Here is a 17,009-nt window from a genome sequence, read left to right as displayed (position 1 = left end):
TAGGTACAGGAATCCCTGCCTACAAAGGCTTCTTATTGCCTGAAGACACTGGTTTCTGCTTACATTTTAAGAGTTAAGTTCCAGGAACTCTACAGATCAAATGATCTCCAAGATCCCTTCCAGTTTTGATATTTTACAATTATCTGGAAGATTTCAGTAACACATCTATTTGCAAATTGACTTTTTAAGAGAATTAAATAATTTTTAATTCAAATTAGGATTAAGGATTTAAGACTCAGATATATTTGGGAACAGTTAAATTTCTGGGACTTCCTACAGTTTCTTCAATAGATTCTTCTAACAGTTATTTAAAACATTAACCACCTTTTCGCCTGTAACTTCTGGCTTGTCATTGGATTCAAACATCATCAATGAGATATAAGAATACTATTGAGGGAATTTGTTTAAATTATACAATGTATTTTCAAGAACTGTAATTTTTTATTATGAAGGATAAAAGAAACAGAGGTAGGGTAGCCAGATACAGTAAAAACAAACAAAAAGTTAAATGTGAATTTTAATTAAACAATGAATAATTTTTTAGTCACATGCAGTATTTTGGACATATCTATATTAAAAAATTATTTTATCTGGTAATCCTAAACAGAAGTTCCTAAATTCTGTTCCACCTCACGGATTGTTAGAATTAAATCAAATAAAGTGGAGGAAGTTTTTGATACAATACCAATAAATAAAAGCTATTTTTCCTTTCAACTTAGGCTGAGGAATATGATATTGTTAATTTTTAATTATTTATGTATAGACAATGCATAAAAAATTAAATCCCAGTCACCCACTATCTATCTGTATTAACTACAGAAATGAAAAAATAATACTTAATATTGGACAAATTAGAAAAGGAAATCTGCTAGTAGATATTGAAACAGTTATTATTATTATTGTGGTTTAGTCATACAACAGCTTCCACTAGCACAAATTGGGTTTATATTGGGGAGCATCAGACGGCAGAAATAATTCATTATTAGAGTGGAGGGAAGCCTGATATAAACTGTATGATCATGGCCAAGATGTGCTTTAAATTTTACACCCGTAGAATGGTGCTAGGCATTGAGTTCTTGGGATGATTAAATAATATATGTTAAAGTTCATGGCAAATTGTGAAATACTAAGTTGTTACGAGTAAAAGTAACCTATGTTTGTAACAAGTGCTGAGTTCTATACCTTATAAGAAGTGAGAACTTAAACCAGGGGTTATGGAATAGCTCATCCCACAGGAAGACTTTCCTCAGTGATGATTATCTTTATATGTAGTTTAGGAAATCAATGAATGTCATTTTTCCAGTAAAGTGATTTCATCATTTCCCAAGGTAACCCCTTAATTTCTATTCTGACATTTAGCAATCCATTTTTTACATCCTATTAAGATAGTGAAGCAAATTTCCATTCCTATTTGTTTTCTCATGACTGTTTTCCCTCTGCCCTCCCCCACTTCACAGTCTCTTCATCAGGCTCCTTGCCTTAAATAGTTACCACTTTACCTTGCAATTCACAAATGTTCCTTAGTGCTCCAGCCTTATAACATGAAGTGAACTTTAAAATGTCATTTTATAATTATAATTAGCCATACCATTTGCACACAATATCTGACGTGAAATTCTGACCTCTTTCATCACACATTTTTTTTTAATCCAGTAGTCTTCAAACTGAATTTTGAAGGAAAAATCTGTTTCAAAGGAAATAATTTTCCATGTCTTAAACTTTCTTGTGTTTTCAGAAAACTGGTCTTCTTAAGAATGTACCTATGGTTTGCACTTTTTTTCTTTCCCACCTTTCTTTTCACTACTTTCTCCAATATGTACAAGAAAAGTAACCCATCATAACTTTTACTGGTGCAACAGGCACAATTCCAAAAAGCATAGGTCCTGAGGGAGAGCCCAGTGGCAGCCAAGACAGCATCACTGGATGCAAATTATTAAAGAGAGCTGTGCCTTATTTTATTTGTGCTACTCACAATGTGATCATCCATCGACTGGCAGTATAAGCAACTCCTGGGAGCTTTTCAGACATATAAATTCTTGGCTCCACTGAAACCTACTGAGTCAGAGTCTCTGCAGGGCTAGACCAAATAACCTGTTTTAGCAAGACATCCAAGAAACTTTTTGTGCTAAAGTTTTAAAAGCATCAACTGATAAAGAAACCCCAAGCAAAGTTCCATGGCATGTGTATCTGCCTTAGAATTAGGGGATAGGGACACACTAACATTTTTATTTGAAATTAAAAATGAGAAAAAAAAAAAGAAGTCAGACTTTCTCTGACTGCAAGAGAGCCTGGTTTCTCTTTGGTTTGACTATGAAAAGTGGTTTAATCATTTAGGTTTTTTTTTCTCTTTTTTTTTCTTTTCACATGGGCAGGCACCAGGAATCAAACCTGGGTCTCCCTCATGGTAGGTGAGAATTCTGCCACTGAGCCACCATTGCACTGCCCTCTTATTTAGTTTTTTATGGCAGGCATTTTCCATAATATGAAATGAGTCACATCTCTATTTCAAGGTTTTTACAGTTAAAAGTTTATAAGTCCTCTGGATATAGTTGTGCAGTTTCTTGGGGTAAGCAGAGGCCAAAATATGGCTTCTTGGGATAAGCGGAGGCTGAAATCTGGTTTCTTAGGGTAACTGGAGGCTAAAATACAGTCTGCAACCCATTGCCCAAGCTCTGTTTCCCATCAAAGAAAGGGGCAGCTTTAATTATACCATCTCTAGAAAACTTGGCATTCAGCCTTCTCCCAGAGGGCCCCTTTTCTTAATTTACACAAAGACAAATGAAAGGCTAGGAAGAGCCCTGAAAGCGTTTAAACATTCTACTAAGACAGCAGAAATTAATCTCTGGTAGCTATTTAAACACACACACACACACACACACACACACAAATTTTTAGATGTCATGTTAAAAATGTGTGAGGGAATACCTAGTTTTTCAAAATTATTTTGGGTTTGACAAGTAAAAAATATTGAAGATAACTGCTCCTTTTCTTACTTTTGGTGCCTCACCATTCACTACAAGTCTCTTCCGTTCTCTTTGGTTCCTCCTTTTCAGCCTCTACTTCTTACACTTCACAATACCTCCACTTCCAGACAGCTTTCTGTCCTTTTTTACCATCTCCCTGATCTTTGTCCTAAATGTCCCCAAGTTTATTCTCCTCTCTGGAGGCCTTCCCCTCTTCATTGCTAGGACCATGACAGCACTTTCAGACCTAACTAAATAAAACAATCCACTTGCCTCACCTCAGCCGTACTCTGTGCCAGAATATCATTTCCAGCCTATCTCGTCTGCCCAACCCCTCGGTACTGGGAGGGATGCCTCAAAGATACACACTGCCACCCAGTGGTCTATTGTAAAGAGACCTGGCAATGTTAACGATGCTATTAGGGCCTCTGCAATGGGCCCTGAAGGCAGGTTGGTGAAAGCACCAGTCACAGGTGGAGCACGACAGTGTCAGCTCCCTTTTCCTTGGCAATAGCATTTTCTCTGCCTGGAATTATATTTCCAAATTTATTTCTCTCAAAATACTTCTCATCTTTCAAAGTCCAGGGTAAAGTCACCTTTTCCATGATCCCTTCCCTAATCATCCAAAGTAAAGTATTTCCTACTCTAAAAGTACCAGAGTAAAGTCAGCATTTCATTTGTAACTCATATGGAGCTCCTTACCCCTATTCCAGACTATTTCTCATCCCCTAGTCCCTCAAAAACTCAGTTCCTCTGAAGTTTGTGTCACCAGGATAGTGTAATTATCTACTGACTTCGAGGAGCACCTCCCTTTATTGCTGAAAATTTTTAAACTTGATTAATTTTCCTGGTTTGCACCACTCCTATTGTCGTCATTCTTGGTGATATTATCATCCACAGAGACAGTTCATCCAGTATGCTGGCCTCTCAATTCCTTGTCCACTTATTTCCAGTCATCTTGTTCTCCTGCTATATCAGTCACTTTTTCACATGGTAACAACTTAGCTCTGGTTATTAAAAAATAAATGCATCTTCTTCAAAATTTCTATTTCTTCCTTCTCACACTGGCCAACACATCCTATCCAACAATTTCTTTATAGAAGCAGAATCTCTATACTATTAACTCTATCCATTTTTCAGGCAGTGGGTATCAAAGTGTTCATTAAAAATTTATTTATAATGCATATATTCTTCCATAGGGATTAGAGAAATAACCCTACTCTTGGTCTTAAGTTCCTCCAAAATGACTATCCTATTTCTGTGCTCCCTTTTAAAGCAAAATTCCTTCATTTCTTTAAACCAGTATCTATTAAACCTACTCTAATAAGGCTTTAATCTCTTCCCCTCTATTTGAACTATTCCTGTCAAGTTAATCACCAAACTGCACCTTACCAAATCTAATGGTCAATTCTCTATCTTATCTTACTCAACCAGTCAAAAACATCTGACAAAACTGATCACTCACTAGGGCGGGCCACGGTGGCTCAGCAGGTAAGAATGCTTGCCTGCCAAGCCCGAGGACCTGGGTTCGATTTCCGGTGCCTGCCCATGTAAAAAAAAAAAAAAACAAACAAAAAAAAACTGATCACTCTCTTCTTGCTTGACTTTTTTTCTTTTTCAGGAATGTACAAATGTCTTTTTATTCAAAAATACAAAATCAATTATCTTGGCATTGCTTGTCATGGACAATGACAGCAATAAATCACTATACATTGTCAACTGAAATGAGTAACTGGTGGTTATAGTGATTTTCTTCCATCAGCCATCCTTTTCTTCTGTCATTTTCATCAAACGGATTTCTTAAGTTCTTGGTGAGAAACACTGTTTTCAGCCTTCCATTACAGTCCATTAACCCATGATAAAGCACTATTCTAGGGATTAGAACATGCCATCTCTCATACCACTGATACCAGCCATTATGCCTATTGCAGTATTACAGTGTCCTTCTCTTCTTTAGGAATTTCTATGACTAAAACTTCTATTATGGTTAACAGAGAGACCAGCCCAGCAGCATCCAATAAAGCAGTTCTTACAACCTTACGGAGATCAAGAATTCCTTTTCCCCACCATATTCACAAAATCTTCAAGTGTAGCATCATAGCCAACTTCTGGGGAAATTTGCATAATTTTCTCAAGTATCAATGATCCTTAAATTACTGCATTCTTAGCAATGGTCATTGCAGGAGTTTTGAGGGTTCTTTTAATAATTTCTATACCAATTTTCTGATCTTCATTATTTGGAGTTGGTGGGTCTAAGGCTGGAATGCATCAAAGCAGAGCACAACTACTTCCCAGAAACATGCATTCTTCAACAGCAGCTCATGTAGCACTAAGTACATCTGTAACTCTGTCATTCTTTTTAAACACTTTCACATCACTTGTTCAACCACCTTTAGCACACTTTGCTTGACTTTAATGTACTAATCTGTCCTGGTTTCTTGTTTCAATAGCTCTATTAAGATATAATTCATAACCATAAATTTAAAGTGTACAGTTCAATGGCTTTTAGTATATTCACAAATATGTGTAACCACCACCAAAGAACATTTCCATCAAATCAAAAGGAGACCCTGTACTCTTTAGCTATCACCCATTACCCCACCAGCATTCCCCCAGCCCTAAGCAACCACTGATCTATTGTCTCTATAGGTTTAACTGATAGTATCTTTTTAGTATCATATATATAACATTTATATAACATATAAATTATATACAATTTGCTACTTATACCATTTTTAAGTGTCCAATTCAGTGGCACTAATTACCTTTACAGCATTGTGCTACCATCACCCCCTTCCATCGTCACCCAAAACAGAAACACCCCCTCCCCCCAGGGCCTGGTAATCTCTAACCTACTTTATGTTCTATGAATTTGCTTATTCTAGATATATTATATAAATGGAATCATACGATATTAGTCTATGTTAGTCTTTTGGTGTTAGGTTTATTTCACTTAGCATGGTTTCAAGGTACATATATATATATTGTAGCATGTAGAACTTCATTGCTTTTTATGGCCTGAATAGTATTATATTGTATGTTTAACACTACATTTTGTTTATTCATTCACCGGTTGATGGATTCTTGGGTTGCTTCAACCTTTTAGTTCTTGTGAATAACACCACTATAAACACTGGTAGGTAGCTATCTGAGTCCCTGCTTCCTATTCTTTGAGGCTGGTTTCCATTTTATCTCACTGGTTTATGTCCTTTCTCAGAGTTTCTAAATGCTGGTTTGCCCCAGGGTTCAATCTTGGAAACTCTTTTCTTTCTTATACACACTCACCTCTGGCTTTAAATATCATCTATATTAAACCTCAGGGCGGGCCATGATGGCTCAGTGGCAGAGTTCTTGCCTGCCATGCTGGAGACCCAGGTTCAATTCCCAGTGCCTGCCCATGTTAAAAAAAAAAAAAAAATCTTAGCCTCCAGCCTGGACTTGCTTTCTGAGTTCCAGTCTTGAATATCTCCACCAGGAAGGATAATAGGAATCTCAAACTCAAGAGAGCTCTAGGCCATGCCTCACCTTCCACTCTAACTTGTTCTTCTCACAAATTTTTTTCTACCACAATTCATAAGCTTTAAACAGAGACACTAGTCTTGATTTCTGTGTTATCACTGTACCCAATCATGAATGCAAGTTCTGCCTTCTGAATGTGACTACTTCTTTCCACCTCTGTCACCACCACTCTAATCTAAGTAACCATCATTTCTCCCCTGGATGCCTACAATGGCCAAAAACTGACCTCTCTGCTTCTACATTTGCCCCCTTTTATCCTATTCTCTACAGAACAGAAACAGTGATCTTTTGAAAACATAAAAATGATCATATTTGTCCCCTGCTCAAAAGCCCTCCCATGACCTTTCATTTAAGTATTTAGAATAAAACTTAAACATCTCATTGTGGACTGCAGGCCCTTTGCGATCTGGCTCTGGGCTGTCCCCCAACCTCATTTCCTATCACTCTTCTCCTTGATATATGGTACTCCATCTTTGTTGTTCTTTAAATCCAGCAGGTAAACTATGGTCTGGCAGGTCAAATGCAGCCTACCACCTGTTTCTTGTTTGATTATTCGGTTTTTTACTTAATTTTTAACTTTTAGATAATTGTAGAATCACATACAGTTTTAAGAAATAATACAGAGATCCCATATATTCTTCACCATTTCCCTCAATGGCAATGCCTTTCCTAACTATAGTACAATATCACAGCTAGGAGATTAATATTGACACAATCCATCCACCTTATTTAGATTTTAACAGTTTTACATGCACTCATTTATGTGCGTGTATGTGTATTTACAATACACGTAAATGTGTGTGTTATGCAATTTTATCACACAGCCATCACCACAGTCCAGAAAGAGAAGAGTTCTATCACAAGGATGTCTTGTGCTTAGCCAGGCACCTCTCCAGCACCCTCAACCACTGACAACTGTTAATCTCTCCTTCATAATATATAATTTTGTCATTTTAAGAATGTTTAGGAATGTGGTCATATAATATGTACCCTTCTGAGATAAACTTTTTTCATTCAGCGTAATTTCCCTGAAATCCATCCCTGAGTTGTTCCCTTTTCATTGCTGAGTAGTAGTCTACGGTATGGATGCACCTCAATTTATTTAACCATTCACCTGTTAAAGCATTGTTTCCAGTTTCTCGCTATGATGCATAAACTGCTATGGACATTTATGTGCAGGTTTTTGTGTGAATATGTGTGGTAGTTAGATTCAGTTGTCAACTTGGCCAGGTGAAGGTAACTAGTTCTGTTGCTGTGGACATGAGCCAATGGTATGTGAATCTCATCTGTTGCTCATTATATCTGCAGTCAGCTAAGAGGCATGCCTGCTGCAATGAATGATGTTTGATTTAATTGGCTGGTGCTTAAATGAGAGAGCGCAACGTAGCACAGCCCAAGCAGCTCAGCATACCTCATCTTGGCACTGGCAGCTCGGTCCAGGCTTTTGGAGATACAGAAAGGAATCACCCCAGGGAAAGACATTGGAACCCAGAGGCCTGGAGAGAAGGCCAGCAGAGATCACCTTGTGCCTTCCCACATAAAAAAGAACCTCAGTTGAAAGTTAGCTGCCTTTTCTCTGAAGAACTATACATTAACTAAATAAATCTCCTTTTATTGAAAGCCAATCCATCTCTGGTGTGTTGCATTCCGGCAGCTATCAAACTAGAACAACATGTTTTCATTCCTCTGAGATAAAAGCCCAAGAGTACAGCTGCTGTGTCACCTGGTAATTCCATTTTTAACCTTTTAAGGAATTGCCAGACTGTTTTCCAAACTGCCTGCACCATTTTACACTCTTTACAGCAGTGCATGAGGGTTCCAATTTCTCCACATCCTTGCCAATACTTGTTATTGTCTGTTTTTTCAATTACAGACAACTGGTGGGTATGAACCGGTATCTCACTACCGTTTTGATTTGTATTTCCCCACTGGCTAATGACGTTGAGCATCTTTTCATATGCTCATTAATCATTTGCATACTTTTTTCTGAGAAATGTCTATTCATATCCTTTGCCCACTTTATCATTGGGTTATTTATCTTTTTATTATTGAGTTGTAAGAGTTCTCTATATATTCCATATGAAAGTCTCTTGTCATATATATGATTTGCCAGAATTATCTCCATTCTGTGGAATGTCTTTTCAAACTTTCTTCATGGGATTCTTTGAAACACAAAAATTTTCAATTTTGATCAAGTGTAGTTAATCTATTTTTTCTTTTGTTACTAGGGCTTTTGGTGTAATATCTAAGAAACTATCACATAATTAAATATCATTAAGATTTATGCCTGTTTTCCTCTAAAAGTTTCATATTTTTAGCTTTTACAATTTAGGTCTTTCATCCATTTTGAGTTTTTGTTTTGTTTTGTTTTTTTAATATGGTATGAGAGAAGGGCCCAATTTCATTTTTTTGCATGTGGCTATCTAGTTGTCCCAGGAATATTTATTGAAAGGACTATTCTTTCCCCATTGAATGGTCCTGACACCTTTGTTGAAACCAGTCAACCACAGACACCTGGGTTTATTTCTGTATTCTCAATTTGATTCCAGTGAACTGTTATGTCTACTCATTTGATTACTACTGTTTTCTTTACAGAAAAAAATTGCGGCCCCAGCTCTAATATGATAAACCTTTATACTCCAGGGCCTTTATATACGCTATTCCCAGTCTTTCCCCAAATCTTCTCATGGTTTGCTTCTTATTGTTATTCTGGTTTCAGCTCAAATGCATCTTAGTGAGGCCTTTCTTGAACACCCTATTTAGAATGCAACGTCTTGTTTCAATATTTTCTATCCCCTACTTTGCTTTACTTTTTTTCTTAGGATTTCTAACCTCCTTCACCAGAATACAAGCTCTATGAGGGCAGGCCCTAGTGCCAAGAATAGTGCCCAACACATGATACTCACTGGAGGAATGTTTGAGTGAAATAAATGAGTGACAGAGAATTACCAAAACTTTTCAGAAAAAAATAATGCTGCATATTATCCCATGAATGGTTTTGTTAGAAGAAAAATTTTGAAAAAAAGAGCACTATGTTTGATTTCAATCACTAATAAAAGTGATATTTACATGTCATTTTACCTCCATGACATTTCCCAACATATCAAGCTGAAGAGTGATATAGGGCTAGAGATTAAGAATATTTCAAAAGTTTTGAGATTTGTTTTCTATGTGCCTTCCTGATCCCTCGTTGAACCTGAAGTGAAATACAATGGACAGATAACAACATAGTTTATCTTTTTACATAAAATAATCTATTTTTCCTGATTCTTTTTGAATTCTTTTTCTTTTTTAATTTTAGTGTAGTAACATATATACAACATAAAAACTCCACTTTAACCACTTCCAAGTCTACAATTCAGTGTTGCTAATTACATTCCCAATATTGCACTACCATCACCACCATCTGTTACCAAAACTTTTCTATCACCCCAAACAGAAGCATTAACTCACCACCCTCACTTCCACCACTGGTAATCAGTAATCTTCCTTCTGCTATGAATTTTCATATTTTACTTATTTCATATAAGTGAGATAAAACAATATTTGCCCTTTTGCATCTGGTTTACTTCACTCAACATGATGTCTTCAAGGTTTATCCATGTTACACATGTATCAGAACTTCATTCCTTTTTTTTTTGGGAGGTACATGGTCTGGGAATCGAACCCAGGTCTTCACATGGCAGGAGAGAATTCTACCACTGAATTACCCTTGCACTACCTTTTATTCCTTGTTTTTGTAGGGTGTATGGTCTGGAAATCAAACCCAGGTCTCCCACATGAAAGGTGAGCATTCTCCACTGAACCACCGATGCACCCACTTCATTCCTTTTTATAATTGAATAATATTCCATTATTTGTATATACCACATTTTCTTTATCTGTTCATTCATTAATGGACACTTGGGGTGCTTCCATGTTTTGGTAGTTGAGAATAATGCCACCATGAACATCAGTTTGCAAATATCTGTTCGAGTCTCTGCTTTCAATTCTTTTGGGTATATACATAGAAGTGGGATTACAGGGTCATAAGGTAATTCTATGCTTAACTGCCTAAGGAGTCACCAAATTGTTTCTACAGTGCCTATACCATTTCAAATTTCCACCAATAATGTACAAGGGTTCCTATTCCTCTTTAATTCTTAACCCTTTGACCTGCCTACTAGGGGAACACTGTGGTGCAGACGAAAGGAAAAAGAACTCTGATTTAAAGGTGATGGTAAATGGGCCAGCCCTAGTAGTCACTATTATAGAACTTGAGAATTTATCTCAAGTCCTTAAACCTTGATTTCAGATAATAATGTCTGTCTTACAAATCAATGTAGGTAAATAATTACAAATTCCCAATTATTTAGTATCTTCTATATGTCAAACACTTAGTTAAGTGCTTTGAATATGGCATCCAATTTAATTGTCTCAATAATCAGTAAAGGTATCTAAAGAGTTAATGATAGTTTTCAGGGTAAAGGTAAGAAATAGGGCAATTTTCCAGAGCCATTTTTATCTGATTATGTCAAAAGGCCTTGTCAAAAGTGAAATCACTGTTTTAAATTGTCAGTAAAAAGAGCCACAAACATATTTAAACTTTATTTATTCTTTTTTTTTTATTTATATGTTTTTTTTACATGGGCAGGCACGGGGAATCGAACCTAGGTCCTCTGGCATGGCAGGCAAGCATTCTTGCCTGCTGAGCCACCGTGGCCTGCCCCCTTTATTTATTCTTAATTCTCACCATATTTCAGAGAACTTTGTCCCTTTATTTCTGTGTTATTTGAGTAGTTCACAAGCATGTACTTCTTTTATTTTATTTTATTTTATTTATTTTTTTACATGGGCAGGCACTGGGAATCGAACCCGGGTCCTCTGGCATGGCAGGCAAGCGTCCTTGCCTGCTGAGCCACTGTGGCCCACCCCATGTACTTCTTTTAAAATGAAAAATAATAGTAATGATATATGATGCCTTAATACTGAAAGGTTAGCATAATTAGGAAGTTCATGGATAGCAGATGTAAAATTCTTTGATTTTTAAAATGGAAAACAAAGTAACTTCCAGTCTTAAGTAGTCAAATCTAATTATTAAATAAATGTGGTGAGTCACAATCAGGCTCTGTAGTGGGGGAAGAGGGGTTGGGGAGCTTGGGGGTGGGGTGGACAGGGGACACAGTGGCTTCACTTTTGGTTGACAAAGGAATATATGCATTTAAAAAAGGTATCACTCTTTGTACTGGATTGAAATTGTTGTGTGCCCCAGAAAAGTTATGTTCTTTCAATCCTGATCCAATCTTGTGAGGCTGGACATATTGTTTAAGGTGGAAACTTTGATTGGATTGTTTCCATGGAGATGACACACTCAATTATAGGCTGGACCTTTTGATTAGATGGAGAAGTGACTCCACCCATTCAAGGTGAGTCTTAATTAGCTTACTGGAGTCTTTAAGAGAGTTCATGGAGAGGGTCATAGTCAGAGCCAACATAGACACAGAAATCTGGAGATGACTGGAGTGCAGACAGGATGTGGAGATTGAGACAGAAATAGCCCAGGTGCTAAGGAAGGACACACAGAAATAAGTAGCCAGAACTTGAAAAGAAGAAATCTCTGATCCTGGGAAATGCTAAGCAAAGAGATGAAACCCAGAGTTTGCTCCAGAGCAGCAAGGTATGGACCCACAAATGTTCAGAGAAGAAGCCACTGACATCAGAAGCTGGAAGCAATGGAACTGGGAACAAGGATCAGCAGATGCCAGCCACGTGCCTTTCCATGTGACAGACATTGGCCTTTCTTTGGAGTAAAGGTATTTTTCTCTGGATGTCTTGGTTTGGACATTTTTAAGGCCTTAGAACTGTAAACTTGTAACTTAATAAATTCCCTTTGTAAAAGCCATCCCATTTCTGGTACATTACATTCCAGCAACATTAGGAAACTAAAACACTCTTTGACGAACTTGTCTCTGTGCTCCTATTTTGCTTTTACAGTACTTCCTCTAATGTTTTTCCAAAACAGTTTTAATAATTGTCATGTAAACATATCTTTAAAACTGGGTGGACTCTGGATTTTCCGAAATACACATCTTTGGAAAATGTACTAAGGGAGAGCAATTGCTTCTCCTCTTCCTTGCCAAGGTCTGCTTGCCTAAATATGGTAAACCTGTGACTTTAAGCAATATGTGATTTAGCCACAGGATGTCAAAAGGATCATATAAGGCTTAATGCCTTTTGCAGATCTTCATTACAATGTTTTGCAAGTAGTATGACTCAGTTACACTCCAAAGTCTGCACTGTCAGATCAGTTCTAATTATTGAGCACGTTCATCATATCAGTCTTTACATGTGCACAGCCATGGCTCTTACCAAGGAGATTTCCTAAGGACCAGTTATGTATAATTTTTACCAAGACCTGTTTGCAACTACAATGGAAAATATGGTTATCATGCAATTCTTGGTAATATCAAAGAACAAAACACCACAATGACAAATACTAATTAAATGGGAATAGAGAGAATGTGGGAACATACCAAATCTATTGGCTAAAATAGCCTCTACCACTACCACTTACATATGTCACATACTATCAAGACAAGGAAGGTTTAGGAAGATGAGAAATATTGTGATTGGCAACAGAACCATAACAAGTCAATTTGATATGAATCTGATATCAATTATTAATACTCACATCCTGTTTGTTGCTCTCCATTTCGCTGTTGTACAAAGAATCGATTCTCCCTCCAATTTCTCTTCAAGGTTCTGATTCCTGTAAATTATAATTGGCTAGTTATTCACTCACTCTATCTGGCTCCTTGATGGCAAAGGCTATGATTTAGCCCAATGGCCAATGGGCACTCCTATAAATACTTGAAGAAGTTGAAGCCTCTTATAATTCTAATAATGTCATAGATTAACTCAATTCTGGGCTACTCAACAAAGCTCTTTCTACTTGTTCATAGCCAGTCGGAAGAATTTTATCAGGTTGTGGGGAGAGAAAAGGGAAAGGCAGCTAAACATGATAAAAATCTTTATATTTTGAGTCAGTGCTCTGTCACCAACTAACAGTCTTCCCATCTGAGCAGGAATTGGGAATAAAGGCTCTTGCAGTTATAAAATTCTGTTATTTTATGTGGCTGCTTTTGCTATATCAAATTTAAATTATTTGAAACGAGCTGCCTTCTCATAACTTTAGCCTAAACTGCTTCAGTGAGCTGCAGTGGTATCATGGAAATCATGACTCTGCTTAGTTTCCTCTTCTCCAGCTCTCCTGACTTGGATGGGTAGTTTTCTGGATCAGCTAAAATGCTGAAAGTTCAAGTACTAGTATCATTTCCCAACTTTGTTAGGAGGTGGAGGAGGATAAGAACAGACTGTCCCTTCTACTATTCCACAGCCTCTTTTTCCTTTTCATTTCTATTTCCTTTCACATTCCCAGACCCATCTCTTTCCTTTCCTATCTTTTTCCAGATTGTTCTCATTTTAGGAAAAACAAATGAACTCTCTTAACTGAAATAAAAATACTTTTCCTAAAAAGTGAAGTGCTACTTAGTAATTTGGAAAATTAACTCAGATTAACCATTCTTGAAAATCAATGGAAATTCTGAATTTAAGCTATCAAACTGGGATAAAATTAGTAAAAGTATTTGATAAGGTACTTGACCCTACTTGCCTTCTCTTCCACATCAGGAACAAAGTGTTGAATTAATCTAGCATGGAATAAATGAATAATCTGTAACTTTCTTCAAAAAATCCCAATTTTCATCTTGCAAAATACCACAATGCTAATTCGACCTGCACAGTGGTGAAGCCTCCGATAAAGACATCTTTCAAGACACTCCCTCCTCCTTGGTACAGATCCTTCTGTCTGGATCATTCTTTTTCGGTGTCCACACTTTCTTCAGATCTCTAGTCCAAACATCTTCCTTGCTTCCTCCTCTCATTCTCCCCCTCCTCAATTAAAAATAGTTGTCCTCTCCCCACTCCTTAGCCCTACTACAGTTTTCTTCACAAGATTTTTCACTGTTTGCATTTTATTAAATATCTATGTATGTTCTTATCTGTCTCGTTCCTAGAATATAAACTCCAGGAAGAGAGGCTGTTTGTCTTCTTCCTTCTCTGTCCGATCCCCAGGACCTAGAGCGGCTCTCGGGACATAGACGGTGCTCAGTAAATAAATATTTTCTCTAATGTCATGTGGCTCTACTTTCCAGTTTCTCCAGAGCCGCAGGACTCCTTCTTCCTTAGACCAGCCCAACTCCAAGTAACAACCCAACATCGCCTCGACCCCAGCTCGGACGCTTGTTCCCTCACCTGCAGGCCACAGGGAGAGCGCTGAGCACCCACCACCTGCACGGGGCAACCGCAGCTGGATTCTGCTCAACCGTCCATCGCCCGGGCCACCCGCGCCCCTCGGCTGGTCCTAGGCCGCCGCGCCCGGGAGCCACCCTGTCCGCACCGCCGCGCTTCCGCCGTCCGCCCCGCAGCCGTTAGGACCCCGCGCCGCCTCAAGGGTTCTATTTTGAATGATCCGTTGACGTGGTTGTAAAACGTGGCTCAGTTTATCCGGGCTCCTTCCGTGAACAAGACACGCAACCACCGGCGCTGCGCGCAGGAGTGCGGCTCGCGGGGTCCGACCACCCACGCCCCCGCCCCACTTCTCACCTTCACGCCAAACCGACCAGCCCCGGCAGCCGCTTGAGGCCCGACTGCGTGCTGCTTCAGGCGGCTTGCTTAGAAAGCGGGGAACCCTTAACCGGGAAACAGTTCTGGGCCCCACCATCCCTAAGGCCGCTTTAGGAAGGGTGATACTGTTTCTGCTTTAAGAGATACCCACTCCCCACCCCTCACTCGCCGCCCCAAAGCCCCCAAGGTAGGCCTGAGTGGCAGCCCACATCGGATTGAGATTTGGGCAATTGCTAGTAGTTCTTTCGGACTCTGGTAGTTTTTTTTGTAATAAAGAGCCCAACTGTCTTTCTCTCCACCTCCTGGAAAGGACTCTAGAGTTGTGGGATCAGGAACTCTAAAAGTCGTCTTTCTCTGCCTCTGTGGTGTAGTGCAGGACGGGGCCTCAACAGACCAAACACGTGTCAACGGAGAAATAATAACAAATGACGCTGTAAGGCAACAAAGGCATTTGGGGGGGTAGGGGTGAGGACGGTCTTTGAATTGCCATCTGGGGAGCACAGATTGAGGTAGCAACCCAAACCCTGTCCCATCTTGGAATTTCCAGACAACGGTTTTTAAAGGAGAAAATGATTAGATAAATTGCTTGTGGGTGGTCACATTTGGGGTACACCAAATGTCCTTAAGGTTAAACTTTACTGAATTATATATCATGCGGTTTGTTTGTGGTGCCCGGATGTCCTTAGGGTATTTATTTATTTACTTATTAACACAGAACAATAAACACCTTTATTACATGAGCTAGGATGGGAGGCAGGAATTATTTGCCTTTCTAGGCCTTCATTTTCCTTAGATAAAACTTCAGCTCCTTGTCTTCTAGCACAGTACCATCTGCTGGGTCACACTGGCCTGGCCCAGAAGCAATGCAGACAGAAGCTTGCCCTGCTGAAACTGCTCCTCAAGAAGACTGCTGATCTTGGCATTCTTTTTCCTATCATCATATTTCTTCTGAATTTTCTTTGATCGTTTTTTGTTTAAAATTTTTTCCTCCTCAGGAGTCATCTTGGCCCCCTACTTGCGGCCCAGGGGCAGAGCATAATGGGACTTGTACCACTGCCGGTCTGGTGTGCTGTCAATGAGCACAATACAGTTCTTCACCAGGATCTTGGTGCAGACCAGCTTGTTATTGGATACACTGTAGATGACATCAATGATCCTTGTTTTGCGAGTACAACACTCAGACTCCCAGGAGAAGTTCCCCACATCCAGCCTCAAGGCATGGTACTACTTATTGCCTCCTCACACCCGAACTGTGTGTATTCGACGGGGGCCAATCTTTGTGTTGGCAGCGGGCCTCTTAGCTCATACTTCCGTTTCTTGTGGTAGGGTGTTCTCTTGCCCGAGGTGTTGTGGTGCTTGTGCAGTCGTCTCAATAGATACCCATTGCACAGCACTGTCTGGAAAGAGGAAATGCAAAATTTCACCGTCCGGTTTGTAAAACCTTTAAAAAATATTTTTACTGAGAAATCTTCACACACATACATTCTGTACATGGAGTACAATCAGTGGCTCACAATATCATCACAGAACTGTGTTTTCATCTCCATGATCATTTTAGAACATTTGCTTCACTCCAGAAAAAGAAATAAAAAGAAAAAAGAAAAACTCATATATCCCTTGCTCCTTATCCCTCCCTCTCATTGATCACTAGTATTTCAAGCTACTCAATTCTTTTACCCTTTACCCCTCCCCCAATTATTTATTTTTTTATCCTTATTTTTTTACACATCTGTTCAAACTGGGGATAACAGGAGCGTCAGACATAAGGTTTTCACAATCACACAGTCACATTGTAAAAGCTATATAGTTATACAATCATCTTCAAAAATCAAACCTACTGGAACGTAGTTCAACAGTTTTAGG

The 17,009-nt window shown here is 38.7% G+C and overlaps 1 protein-coding gene and 1 pseudogene across 3 annotated transcripts in view; both read right to left on the bottom strand.

Moving 5' to 3' along the window:
• LOC143691457 (solute carrier family 2, facilitated glucose transporter member 3) overlaps positions 1-15,167 on the bottom strand; it is an 86,316-nt gene extending 71,149 nt beyond the window's left edge. Inside the window, exons 1-2 of one of the 3 annotated variants that reach the window (XM_077169947.1) lie at positions 15,126-15,167; positions 13,153-13,230 (exon numbers count right to left, since the gene is read on the bottom strand). In XM_077169947.1, the coding sequence (XP_077026062.1) occupies positions 13,153-13,173 (21 nt within the window). In that variant the 5' untranslated portion in view covers positions 13,174-13,230; positions 15,126-15,167. Of the gene's footprint in view, positions 1-13,152; positions 13,231-14,133; positions 14,422-14,774; positions 14,932-15,125 lie in introns of those variants that run through there. The other 2 variants (XM_077169945.1, XM_077169946.1) reach the window with 2 other exon arrangements.
• A 739-nt stretch (positions 15,168-15,906) lies between these two features.
• Positions 15,907-16,693, bottom strand: LOC143690481 (small ribosomal subunit protein eS8 pseudogene; annotated as a pseudogene).
• Between the last annotated feature and the right edge of the window lie 316 nt (positions 16,694-17,009).

The sequence above is a fragment of the Tamandua tetradactyla genome, chromosome 7 (genome assembly GCF_023851605.1).
Source record: "Tamandua tetradactyla isolate mTamTet1 chromosome 7, mTamTet1.pri, whole genome shotgun sequence".
NCBI lineage: Eukaryota > Metazoa > Chordata > Mammalia > Pilosa > Myrmecophagidae > Tamandua > Tamandua tetradactyla.
This window is presented reverse-complemented; position numbering and strand designations above follow the sequence as displayed.